Genomic DNA, 14,269 nt, shown 5'->3' with positions numbered 1-14,269 from the left:
CCATCAGTATGTCTTCTTTGGAAAAATGTCTATTCAAGTTCTCTGCTCATTTTTTAATTGAATTAATTTTTTCTTCATATTGAATTGTATGAATTCTTTAATGTTTTGGATATTAACCCTTTATTGGATATGTCATTTGCAAATATCTTCCCCAATTTAGTAGGTTGCCTTTTTGTTTTGTTCATAGTTTCCTTTGCTGTACAAAGCTTTGTAGTTTTGTGTAGTCCCATTTGTTTATTTTTGCTTTTGCTGCTCTTGCTTGAAGAGATGTATCCATAAAAATATTGCTAATGCTGATGTCAAAGAGTTTACCAACTATGTTTTGTTCTAGGAGTTTTCTGGTTTCAGGTATGTTTAATATTTTAAGTGACTTGAAGGTTTTATATTTCATTTCTTATAAATTATAATTAATTCTGTTTACACATATGAATTTAAAATAAATGTTTCTCTTTTAATTTATACCTGAACTTTTAGTTTTACTCTTAGTGGATCCAAGGTCTTGAAGAAAGTTTCCTATTGGTGAACTTACATTTAATTAACAAACATTAATGTATTACTCTCTCTGCTAAAAACAAAAACAAACAAAAAGTGTGGGAAATTTTATTTATTAACCCATGTAAACCTAACATTGGGGAAGTTGTGCTGGGGAAACAATTGAACGTGTTACAAACAATACTCAACAATATAACAAGTACTTATTTATCATTCATTATCCATCAGGCGCCTTGTTCCATACAATGATGAAGACTATTGACCTTACAGAGCTTACAGTGCATTAATAAATACAAATAATTAAGCAAACAATGGCCCAAAAATAGCATTCAATATTAAGATTAGATAAGTACAGGGAGCTATGAAAATATATATTAAATCTTTATAACTCAGTCTGGAGTGGAGAATGGTCAAGGAAACATTTTCCTCCAAATGGTATTTCACTTGGGACCTGAAGAATAAGCAAGAGTTAAACAGTTGAGCAAGAAAGGGAAAAATGTTTGTTAAACTAAGGCAAACAACATATGATTAGATTAGAGGCAAGAGAAAGCGTAACACATTTGACGAACTGAACAAAGTTTACTGTGTCTCCATTGTTATAAGTATGGAAGTGGGAGAGGAATGAAGAGAAGCCAAGGCACAAAGGGTCTGCCAGGAGATGGAAAAGGGTTTAAGCGATGAAACGCCACTGAAGGGAAGTAAGTAACTGAGTAATGTGGTCTGAGATGAGGTTTAGACCGTCTCTATGGTCACGATATGGAGAACAGACCTTGGCAGAAAAACTAGAAGCAGAGAAAAAGACTAGTGCAGCAATTCAGGATGATAAGGTCCGTATGAAGATACGTAGATTCCAGAAATAGTTATGTGGTAAAATTGACAGGACTTAAATGAGTGTTTGAACATTGAGAGTGAAAAGAAGGAAGAAGTCATGATTGATTCCAAGGACTCTGGATTGGACTAGTGTGGGCATGTCACTACCATTCACTAAATTAATGAGTTTAATTTTTAACAGGTAAAGATCGATAGACCTTGAGATGTCCAAATAGAGATGTCCGATGGGCAACCAGCTGTAATAAGGTCTAGGCTAGAAATATTGGTATGGAATTTATCAATAAATTGATGGCAACTGAAGTTATAGAGTGAATGACTTCAGCCAAGAATTGTGTATGATAGAGGATCCACACAAAATTCTGAGGAATACCCATATTTAAGAGATCAGAAGAGGAAACAGATGCTATAGAAAAGACTGAGGAGGAATGACTGAGGAGGAATGACTGAAGAGGCAGATAGAAATTTGAGAGAACACTGCATCACAGGTGCTGAGGGTAGAGAATATTTGGAAAGGAATAGGTCAGTAATGAGCAATATTGTTGAGAGTTAAAGTAAAAGCTAAAAAGTCCTCACTGTATTTTGCCAGAAGAAGGTCATTGGTGAAATGATGAGAACACTTTGGTGAAATAGTAAGAAAAACAGAAGCCAGATTTTAGAAGAACTTGGAGTAAGAGGTAGAAAGAGGGGGAAAGCAAGTATAACCAATTTTTAGGAAGTTCAACTTAAAAAGAGGTGGAAGAAATTGGCCAGAAACCAGAAGCCACATGTGGTTAAGGGGAAATTTTCTTGTGGCTCTCATATGTTTAATTGCTGATAGGAAAGGAGGCATAAGAAGAGAGAGATTAGGGAGATAATTAATGAAGGGATCTCCTTGAAAAAACTAAAAAGGATACAATCCTGACAACTTGGGAGTTCAATTTAGACAAAAAGAGGATACTCCTTTTTTGGAAATAAGAAGAGAGAAAAAAGTAGTAAGTACGATGCAGACCAATGTGTAAACTCAGTGGTAGAAAGTTCAGGAAATATATCATCTGAGGACTTCTTTTTAAAAACAAAACAAAACGAAAAGAGAACAAGCTCCTCTGCTAATGGTGAATGAGAGAAGTAGGGAGAGAATTATAGAGGAGACAAAAGCATGGTTTCCATCTGAAATAGCCACTATCACGAATGGCAGATGACTACGGAAATACAGTACAAGTGACCAGGTGAAGCTAAGGACCAGTTAAGGCTGATTGCCTGCATTTACAGTAACACAAATCTACCATTATCATTTACCACCATAACATTTGTTGTAGAAACAAACCGCTTCTACAAAAATACATAAATAAAAAGTTTTTGTGAACTTTTTTGAATGAAGAGGATACCTGTGTTGAATTCAGAGGTCATTGTCCGAAGAAATCACATCTTGACAAATCCAGTAACTCTGAATGAGACATTTTTCAGAAAAAACACCCTTCTTTGTTATCACAGCACAGGAGTTATCTTCAACCTGGCCCATGACTTGAAATCTGTAGAGGAAAAGGGACACTCTGTCCTCACTCTGCTAAGAGCACAACTGTGTGTATTTTGTGTGTTTTCCGTCTTCTTAGGAAGAACGTATTCCTCAAGCTGGAGATCTAAAGTATTGTCATATTTGGACAGGAAATGTACATTAGTAAATGATTTGCTTAGAATTGCTCCAAAATGCAATAAAAAAAAATTGTCATTTGTAGATGGAAACACTGCATGGAATTAAAATGGAAATAACAATGTGAGCAAGAAACAGTAGTTTCTCAATTCCTTGAGTTCACATGAAAGATAAAATTCTTAGAGGACTGCTATCATCTTAATGTTTGTACGCCCCCAAAATCCATATGTCAAAATTCTAACCCTTAAAAGTGATGGTATTAGGAAGCGGGGCCTTTGGGAGGTACTTAAGTCATGAGGATGGAACCCCCGCGAATGAGATTAGCTCCTTACATAAGAGACCCCAGAGAGATCCTTAGCCCCTGCACCCTGTGACGACACCGTAAGAGAGTGTCAGCTACCAGTCAGCAAGAGGGCCCTCACCAAAACAGGGCTCCCTTGATCTTGGAATCTCACACTCCAGAACTGTGATCAATAAATTTCTGTTGTTTATAAGCTATCCAGTCTGTGGTATTTTGTTATACTAAGACAGAGGACAATTATGCCATTTTAGGAGAAAAATTCATTTTGTTACTCTAAAAATTCTTCAACAATTGAATGATACAAACTCTATAGCAGACAATATCATATTTATCATTTTAAGATTTAGTAATATCAACACATTCAAAAGTATGCACAGTTTTCAAAAAGTATTAATTTCCTGTAGAGAGTAAATCAAACTATTAACCTTTTCATCTTCCAGACTTAAATCCCAAATGCCACACTTTTCAAAATCTTCCCTCACTGTCTGTGATGAATCTCCTTGCTTCTAAAAGAGATTCTAAGAAAGATGAATGCTCTTTGATGCATCTTGTCTTTACATGCTGAACATGGCAACAGTAACCCCAGACAGGACTGAGGCAAGGAGTGAGAGTGAGGAAAAGGCGAGATCTCCCTCCTTTCTGAAATGTTTTAAACTCACGTAGACACCTCAACAAAAGAATTTCTTTGCATATGTGTTCATAATATGCACATCCTTCAGCTTTAACACAAAAGAAGGGAACTTCCTCTAAATTCTGTTTTTCCACGATGTTAAAACCAACTTTTCCTGTGTTAGACAAAAAAGCCACAAGTCGTCTAAAAAAAGTCAGGAACTACTCGATTTTAAAACCCAGATCAGCAAATTAATAAATCTGAGAAAGTTTGTGTGTAGGTTGACAGAACATCTCTTTAAAAATATGCTAATAGGTTTTTATTAGAAATAATCAAACAAAATTTCTGGGTTTTTTGTTTGTGGTGTACAGAAAGCATGCGTGGGTGGGTATAGAGTGTAAATTTTATTTTACTTATTTACTATTTTTTATTTTTTTATTGAGATCACATTGGTTTATAACACTATATAAGTTTTAGGTGCACATCATTATATTTCAGCTTCTGTATAGACCACATCATATTCACTGCCAAAAGTCTAGTTTCTATCTGTCACTGCACAAATGTCCCCTTTTACCCCTTTGCCCTCTCCCCGCCTCCTTCCCCTCTGGAGATGCTGTAAATAGTCGCTGGGTAAGAGTATTCATTTGTGGGGTGACTTTCTGTTTCAGAGTATTTTTTTACTACCCCTCAGCCAGCCCAGTGGACGTGTTGTGTCACTCCAGAAGATTTATATTCCTCCTAATCTCCTTAAATCCACATCTCTTTAAGAGACATTACAAAATTAAAAATTTTAAAAAAGCTTAATTAACTTTTGATGATCCCCACAACCTTGATGCTAAGAGTAGTTTTCGCCCTGGACCCCTCAGACTTTCTGCCTATGTTTTGGGGATTTGCACATAATCCCCAAAGATTCAGCAATCTCTATTCATGGAATTTAAGCAGAAATGAATGAGGGACACAAAAATAGATACAGATATTGTTAATTGGGGCGATAGAATTAAAAAACAGTCAAACGGTTATTTGTTGCGTTATGTATAACTTATTTTTTAATATTTCCCAATAATTGAAGTTCTTCTACTAATCAAATTAAACATTATTCTGCAAACCTGTAAGAAATACTTCATAAATTTATATAAATTTACATTGAATACAATTTTCCATTTATACCTCTCCCATTATAGGTAAACTAAAAGAAAGCTCATTATGAAAATAAATCAGTTTAGGAGTTTTCATTTCTCTAAGGCAAATTTCCTAATTATTTGCAAATTAACAAACATCAAAGTCTTCAATCTTTAGGAACCAACTGGCTACTTGGACTTTCAAGCAGCCCCCAGTAGGGATTGGCTGCTCAGCTCTCATATTCCCCCATGGTACTTAAATGCCAACACTCACAACTGTCGATTTAATGGGGTGCCATCCAGCCAGGTCCGTGTCTTTTGTGGATGTGTAATGTTCAATCCAATCCAAAAGTAAATTCCATCTTGTATATTACTCTGTATGAAATCCTGTGAAAGAAGATCCAGAGGAAATTAACTGAGTTAAATCTATTAAAATAGCCTCTTAGAACTTTTGTCCAGACCTGTAAAGGTTTTGCTATTGATCTCTCTAATCAGGAAAATCTTAAGAAAGCTGAGGAGGTTTTCTATACATTTAGGGAAGGATATTGATAGGAAGATATTCAAAATACATGACTCTTGCATACATTATGTGAGGACATGTGCTGCTTAATGGAATTCCTGAGGGTGGTGATATAAATAGCAACTGACGAAGGGGCACAAAGAGGATGTGAAGCAAAAGCTAGGAATGAATGAGTCTGCCTAAAAGACCAACAGCTATCCATGGATTGCTTTTGTCTACCAATGGTGCAGTCTTGAGAAAACTGATGCCTAAGGTGAAACTACACACAAATGAAACTAAGGAGCCCCAACTCTCTTACCCAAGATACGAGGAATATTGCCAGATATTGGTAATGCTTTTGATCAGCACCTGAAAGAGCTCCTATCTTTCTCTCCGGGAGATAATGTTCGAGGATAGCATTGATATTCTAACTTTGTCATTTGCTTGAAGAGTGAAGTAGGCAACTTTATACAACCTGTCAAGTTCTATAGATTCCTCTCATGGAAATGGGGAAAATACTGCTTCTCAGATAAGGTTATTGTGAGCACCAAGTTATATAACATGTCTACCATAGTGCCTGGCATATGGTGGGAATTCCATAAATGGCAGTAATTATTAGTGCTATAATTCTTTTATTACAGCATGCACCTATTTTTCCCAGTTGTTAAAGTGATAATTTTCATGGCAAATTAGCTCTTACCAGTTCAGCCTTGTCTTGGATCATCAAAAGATGTGATTTCATTATTGAACAGGATTTTTGGCTATTGATCCATGAATTAAAGGTTTTGAAAAAGTTATAGCATTTCCCTTTCTTCTGTACCCAGTCATTGGGGCATAAATTTAGCCTAGAGTTTGCTGAAAATAGGAAAATAGGAAGAAATAGGAATGAGAACAAGATTTAATTATTGAAAACAATTTTTGCACTAATTTTGTAAATTGTTTCCTTAAAAGTAAAGATTTTGCCCCCGTTTAAGAAATGAACTCCCTCTCCACTGATGAATAGTCTTTAGAAGAGATAACTGTCAGAAATATTCAGTCATTATTTATTGAGTAATTATTATATTTCAAATAGTTTCTGAATTCTTTATGCACATGAGTACTATATGAAATACTCTTCCTTACAAGAAACTTATGAGATACATAAAATTATTAACTTCATCTTCCTCAGTTTGTAATTAAAGACAGTAAAGTTAAGGTTAAGTAAAATATAAAGTGGGAAACTAAAGGTTAAGTAACTCATTCAAGGTCATATAGTTAATAAGTGGTGGGATATAGGGAAACAAAGTAAAACAGAGAGTCTAAAAGCCATCAGGAGAAAACTATTGTGGAAAAAATGTCTTTTTAAGAGTCTCTTTTTGATGCAGAAGAATATATTTCATAACACTTTTTTTTCTCTACAAACTACAAACTCCGTCACGATGCCTTGTTTTTCTTTTTTGAAGATTGACACCTGCGCTAACAACTGTTGCCAATCTTTTGTTTTTTAATTCTTCTCCCCAAAACCTCCCAGTACGTAGTTGTATATTATAGCTGTGGGTCCTTCTAGTTGTGGCATGTGGGATGCCGCCTCAGTGTGGCCTGGTGAGAGGTACCATGTCTGCACCCAGGATTTGAACCTGCAAAACCCTGGGCCGTCAAAGCGAAGCATGTGAACTTAATCACTCGGCCATGGGGCCGGGCCGTCATAACACGCTTTATCAGAAACTTTGTAAAACAAATTTTTCATGGTGACCCCAATATCTATATGTCTTGATGACCATCAGACTTACCTCTATGAAAAGAGACAAACCTAAAATAAGTATCAAAATAAACATATTCAGAAATTGGTACGCACAGGTTTCAGATGAACTAATTCTTTTTATATTTTAAGCTGAATAGTAGGCATATAAACATTGCTTGTATGCTATTTAAAGTTTTGTATGTCTTAAATGTTCCATAATATCTTTTAAATATCCCCAAATTTATGTAAAAGTTTACCTGATTTGCTTATATTAAATGAGACTAATATGAAAATATAAACTATAAAATACTCTTCTCAAAAGTTAGATTTACCATTAGAGCCCATGGGAGATCTTTGAGAGAGAGTATGAAGAATCATATTATTTGGGGAAAATATCACATAGTAAGTTTCTGGTTGAATCAGTGAAGTGCCCTGGTTCTTCAAAGCCCTCTTCCCAAGGCATTTTATTTTATAAGTAATAACAACAAAATGGGCATTGAAATAGTGTATTAATGAACTAAGCTTTAACTGCATTGGCCAGGAAAAATACCCAATAGTACATCTCACACCAAAGCTGGGAACAAATTTTAGTTTTGCTGAAATTTACTATCATAATTTATTGACAGAAACGAATGACTTTAAGCCGTCGTGCTCATTCAGATGTTTACCTTGACATGCTTTGCTACGGTAGCATTTGGCCTCTAAAATAAATCATGAATTATTCACTTCCCTCTTCTTTTTATTTGCCTGAAAGTCATCTACCACAGGCACAAAGAAGCCCCAGCTTCTGTCAGTGCAGTAAAAGGAAGGAAATTCATCCAGTGAAAATTACAGTTGTTTAGAGTCTGCAGGACTGTTACTGCTATGCCAAAGATAAGATGATGGAAATAGTCAACAAATAGCTCTTGAGTGCAGTAGTGCTGGGACCCCCACTGAAAGAAGGCCTCCAGGTGGTCTAGAGAAGCCTAGAAGAGTACATGAATGGGGAGGAATATAGAAATGTCCACAGCAGGGAAGACTGAGTTGACCAATTAAAGAGATGGGATATAAAGGCTAAAGTCTCAAGGGAAAAGTGTCATCATAAGCATGCACATTAGTTGTATTTTTCATATTGTGTTCTATCACTCTCTTCTGATCATCAATATTTAAGTAGAAAGCACTTCCTAATTATCCATATTTAACATAAGGACTGGAAATATATTTTAGTATAATTCATGATGTTTAAACTGTGCAAGAGTTTATAGTTTTGGTAGATTTCTTAGAAAATTGTTGTAACTTGTGAGAAGTTAATTTTCTTATTCTAAAATAAGCACTTATAAATAAGAAAAAATAAGCACCGTAATTTTTTTTTAAAAAGGCAAAGATGATGAACAGGCAGTATACAGAAAAAAAAATACAAATATCCAATATATGTGATTTTATATTTAATTGCCCTATCATATAAGAAATGCAACTAAAATCAGCTATATGTATTTTATCATATTATATTAGCATGTATAGTCTCAACTATGGTGTGCGCACACATACTAGAAGGGTTCAGAGGGTAGGAAACTGCAATGAAGAGATAAATATTCAAAAGAATGGGTTGGATCAGCATGAACAAAGACTCAAAGTCGAGAGAGTATGCTGCATTATACTACCTCACAGAGGTTTGTGCTGCTGGGGACTAGTGTACAAAGAGAGCTGCACTGTGAGAAATGAGACTGCTGTTGTAGGAAATCAAGGTGCAGAGGACCTTGCAAATAAGTTAAAGTGCTTAGACTTTGTCCTAAGGACCAGAGAAAATCACAGGAGAGTTTTAAGCATGCAAGTGCCCTGGTCACTGATTTGCATTTTAGAAAGATCCTACTGGCTGCACAGAGAATGAATGGAGATCTAGATGACAGTAAAATAGCAATTAGTAATCCCCTTCTTTGTGAGACATACTGATCTCCAAATGCCTTATAATTCAACCTTTTCACGTTATAATTTTGAAAGAACAATCTAAAACACTTTAATCATATATTGTAACAAACAATAATCACAAAAACAGCAATCACTATTGCATAGAATAATATATGGATATAGTACATGGATACTATCCATATAATACTACATAAGTAAATATAGGAGCATAATGCTGGTATAATGTCCTTGAGTAGTAAAGTAAAAAGCAATCATAGCAATAAAACTATTTCAGGCCAATGAACCTTACATCCACCAAATCATCTCCAACAGTTAAGGATATTGAACTTGTTCCTTAAGGGCCTAGGCAAAATTTCCTGAAAGATTGATTTCATCTTAAATTCTTATGTAAATATTACATTCTAATCCTTAATGTACTTGTGAGTTTGATTTAATATGATACTATCTAGATTACTTTCCATTGAATAAAATTGGTATTCCAGGAATATGACTCTACTGTCATCCAGAAACTGTTATCACATCATCCTTAACCACACTCCACCCTCTGTACTAACCTCACCTTTAGAGACACTGATGCATAATGCAAGAAGCTACTCTAGACCTCTATCAGGAAGGAGTTTATTCAGCCTAAACCACATGTGGCATTGCCATTTGACTGTCTTTGCCATCTCACACGTCAATCATGAGATTCTTGAGGGCAGGGACTTTTTCTTAAATTCTTTGCTATCTTGTCAGTAAACCAAGTATTTTATATATGCCTAATAGATATATGAAGTAAAATAAATAAGTTAAGATTTTGAAACTTTCAAGAGATAGTCAGTGATATGTTTGTTGCCTAGCAAGGGAATTTCAACACTTGAAGTAGCAGCAAGCCAGCTATTGGAGACAGTGTATTTGAAGAGAGTTCTAGCAGCAGTAAGGTGAGCGAGGAAGCGGTAGTCTAAGCAGTGAACCTGAACAGACTTACAGGAACCGGAATTGGAGGTAAAGAGATGCAAGAAAAAGCCTCCTCAGAGCCTCCCTTATCTGACCAAAAGTAGAAGCTTCTGAGAAATGAGGTCGCCATAAATTCCCTCTTTCAGGTGGTTTACTCGCAGGAAAAAGACTGAGAAGAAACGTACCATACACCCCCTCTCTGGGGGAATTTTATGGCCATGAAGAAGAGAGAAAGACTGCTTATACTTGCGTAAACAGACACTATCACAAACTTTATCTCCAGTTTGTTCTCCTAAAAAACCCTCTTGTCTGGTGACGTATAAAAACTAGGCTATTGGTGGTGAGCATGATGCAGTGCATACAGAGATTGATATACAATAATGTACATCTGAAATTACACAGTGTTATAAACCAATATGACCTCAATCAAATAATTCTTTTTTAAAAAGTAGATTTCCTTGCACCATCCCCCACCCAAAAACCCTCTTGTCTTTCTTAAAGAAACATATTTATTTTTTCCACAGAAGCCAGCCATTTCTTCCCCCTCCCTTTCCTCTAAGTTAGGTATATAAGCCTTTAGCCATTTAGAGCTAGCTACATCTTTTGTTAGCTCTTCTATGCATACAAATAAATATTTTTGTCCCATTAATTGGTTCTTTGTCCATTTAATTTACAGGCTCCAAGCACTAAACTTAAGAGGGTGGAGGAAAAATTTTCCCTCCTCTACAATACAATCAAATAAAACCACTTACTTGTGGATTTTGTATTGTCCTGCTGTTTCCTGGGAAGAATATTCATACAATTGCAATCTTTGGTTCCATTCTCACTACCAAACATCTCACTGTGGTTGTCACTGAAGGAATGTATGCTTAGGTAACTTACTAAGAAATGAAGAAAAATAGTAAGACTAATTAGATTTCTGCAGATGTAAGCCTGTGCCTTTTAACTATCCATTAAAGTGAACCTGCAAGGGAATGCATGAAATGCTGGTGGACAGGAGGTCTGTTTAGAGCATTTCAACCCTCCAATTTGACAAAGAATGAATAAACTTAGAGATTCGGACATTTCTACTTATAGAAAAGTGATTAGAAACAAACAATAGAAACAAATTATCTAAATAAAATTAAAACATACTTAAATTTGCATCTGTTTAGATAGGTTAGAATTCTGTATGATCTTGAACTAGTTACATAGCCTCTCTGTTTTTCAGTTTCCCCTTATTTAAAAGAGAGAAATGCTTAACAGACTGAGAGTTGTTGTAAGGCCAAAAGACAATGTATATAACGTGTTTATTACAACTCCTAAGATGTAGTGGGTCACAACAAATAGAAACAATAACAGATACAATTATCCAGAGCTCTTATTGAAGTAGAGTTCATTTTAGAAATAGATCTTTAACTTGGCCTTAAATTTTAAAGTAACTGATAAATTTTTTAAAAACTTCAAAATGTCAAGTAACCTGTAAAGTCCAAAAGTTTTATTTAAAGGGCCAAATCAGCTTCCATAAAACTAAGTACTTTCACTAAAATATAAGACTTCAGTTCCTAGAATTGTGATAGCCAAACCCACACTATTTACCAATTAATTAAAATTATGAGCAGAATAGACTTTATTAATTAACAAGTTTAATTCCTCCTCTGTACAGGGAAAAATTACTAATTATTAGTGAAATCAGGAACTGTGTCATTTAATATCAGTGTAATTAAAATAACAATGAAAGAGAATATGAGATAAATGTGAAAAATAATTCTGAAAAGGCTAAAGAAATAAAAGTAAACTCCAAAGGAAATACATTAATCTCTATAGTTGAACATATAGCTTTCCACATATTCACCCCGAATTGTTAGTCCTATCACTGTGGCAGCGAGTAGAACCAGCGCAATGCTGGTCAGTCTCAGGGTAGTCTGATGCCACTTTGGACATTTAGGGTAATCTGTAATGATTAATTTTTCCTTCTGAAAAGTTCAGACCTTTCAAATGAACTTGAAAATGAGTCACAGAAATGTAAAATTCTGAAGGTACATATTATCTTAAGGTGAGGGAAAGAAGTCTACAATCTCTATTTAAATCATCTTGACATGAACACATATTTAATTATCTTTAAAAGGTTGGATATATTGATCCTAAGTAAGAAGTCAATATGCTTTATTTACTGCTTATTAAATACCCTTATTATGTTAACACTTCTCTTCCAAAAGTATAATTCATATAACAATCAAATGGGTGGATATTTGTTGATCAACTGCTTAGTCAAAACATTTCCTCTAAAATTTGTCCTTTACCTTCACTTACATTTTGACTGAATTGTACAGATAACATTCAGTGAGAAGAAAAAATATAGGTAGTACCAAAATAATTGAATGATAGCAAAAATGAGTGTCTAAAGGAGAAACATAAGCAAGATTGAGTACTGCAGCCATCTTCCCAAATGTTTGAGATAAAAGTTATATATCAATTCATGAAACAGAACTCAGATGCTAATCTTTATAATTATAAACTTTCCTTCAATAAAATAAGCATTATAATAGTTTAATAATCTTCAACCCAGGTCAAGTCAAATCTGACCATTACATTCAATTTAACAATATTTATAAATATACAGCTACACACCAGAAACTGGGCTGGATGCGAGGGTTGTGGAGATAGAAAACTGTACAATCTAGTGGGGAGATATCTATGTAAACATACTATTTCAAAATAAGATAAATTTTCTGATTAGATTCTAGTTCAAGTTCTTCAAAGTTCTCATTAAAAGCCTAGGATTAAAAGATCCACAGAAAATTCCAGCTGTATAATCTGTGGTCTGATGGGAGGGCTATGGATTCCTACCTTTGCATGTCCACTTGCGTTGGCAATGATAAGGAGGTTTCCTTGGCTTCTGCATCATCAGTCCCTCTGTGTTTTGTGTCTGTCCAAACATCCTATAAATAGAATAATCCATCTTTGAATGAGATGGAAAGAGAGGCATCACCTGATCAAAAGCAGAGTCAGTGGCATTAAAACAAGCCTGTAGCTGTAAAACCACAAAGGATATGGTTTATGAGTGACAGGAACCTCATTACTTAAATAAACGTTTTGTTTTAGGATAGTTTTAATTTACAGAAAAATTGTGAAGACGGTACAGAGAGTTCCCATATACCCAACACCCAACTTCTCCTATTATTACTCTGTTATATTAGTATGATACGTTTGTCAAAATTAATGAATCAATATTATTAAAAATATTAACAATATATAATTATAAATATAATTAATTAATATTAAAGCCTATACTTCATTCAGTTTTTACCTAATACCTTTTTCTATTCGAGGATGCCATTCAGGATACCATGATATGTTTAGTCTTCATGGCTCCTTAGCTGGGACAGATTCTCATTCTTTTCTTGTTTTGATGATTTTTGACAGTTTTCAGGAATGTTGGTCAGATATTTTGTAGAACGTTCCAGAATTGAGTTAATCTGATGGTTTTCTCGTCATTATACTTGGGTTATAGGTTTCTGGAGAAAGACTTCAGAGATAAATCGCCATTCTTATCACATCTTATGAAGGGTACATACTATCAACATGGCTTATCACCGTTGATGTTAACTTTGATCACTTGACTGTGGTAGTGTTTGTCAGGTTTATCTACTGCAAGTTTATCCCTTTTTCCCCATTTCCATACTGTACTCTTTAGAAGGAGATCAACATACGCAGCCCACACTGAAGAAGTGGAGAGTTATGGTCCACCCCTTTGAGGACAGAGTATCTACATAAACTGCTTAGAATTCTTCTGCAGAGAATATTTGTCTAATCTCCCATTTACATGTTTATTCAATCATTTATATCAGAAAAAAACTCATTCATATTTACTTTATAGCTTGAGTTATAATCTAATACTACTTTATTTCATTGCTCACATTGTTCCAGCTTTGCCCATTGGGAACCCTTTTGGTTGGCTCCATGAGTTCATACGGATGTCTCCACCTCTAATACATTACAACATAGATCATGCTAACCTCCTCCCTCGCATTTCTATAACCTCCGACTCCGATAGTGAGAGACATGGCTATCACCATCACCATTTGTTTACTCAGTTGTTCAGTTCCAGCATACATATTTAGTAGTTTCAGAATTGTTATCCCATACCTCGTGGGAAACTACTTTATCAACTAGAGTACAATATTCACTCACAGTTTCTTTTATCACAAGTCATCTTAGTCAAGACAACTCGTTTCTAAAGTTACTTAG

The 14,269-nt window shown here is 34.9% G+C and overlaps 1 protein-coding gene across 1 annotated transcript; it reads right to left on the bottom strand.

Moving 5' to 3' along the window:
* Positions 1–590: 590 nt before the first annotated feature.
* Positions 591–12,998, bottom strand: LOC106837453 (killer cell lectin-like receptor subfamily F member 1). Its single transcript, XM_044756058.2, has 6 exons — positions 12,869–12,998; positions 10,792–10,920; positions 6,179–6,333; positions 5,254–5,366; positions 2,688–2,831; positions 591–943 (listed from the first exon to the last, which is right to left on the bottom strand). The coding sequence occupies exons 1-5, from the start codon at positions 12,978–12,980 to the stop codon at positions 2,699–2,701; spliced, it is 642 nt and encodes a 213-aa protein (XP_044611993.2). The 5' UTR covers positions 12,981–12,998; the 3' UTR covers positions 591–943; positions 2,688–2,698.
* Between the last annotated feature and the right edge of the window lie 1,271 nt (positions 12,999–14,269).

This window comes from Equus asinus, chromosome 22 (genome assembly GCF_041296235.1).
Source record: "Equus asinus isolate D_3611 breed Donkey chromosome 22, EquAss-T2T_v2, whole genome shotgun sequence".
Classification (NCBI taxonomy): Eukaryota; Metazoa; Chordata; class Mammalia; order Perissodactyla; family Equidae; genus Equus; species Equus asinus.
Note: the sequence above shows the minus strand (reverse complement) of the source record. Positions and strands in the feature narration are given on the sequence as shown.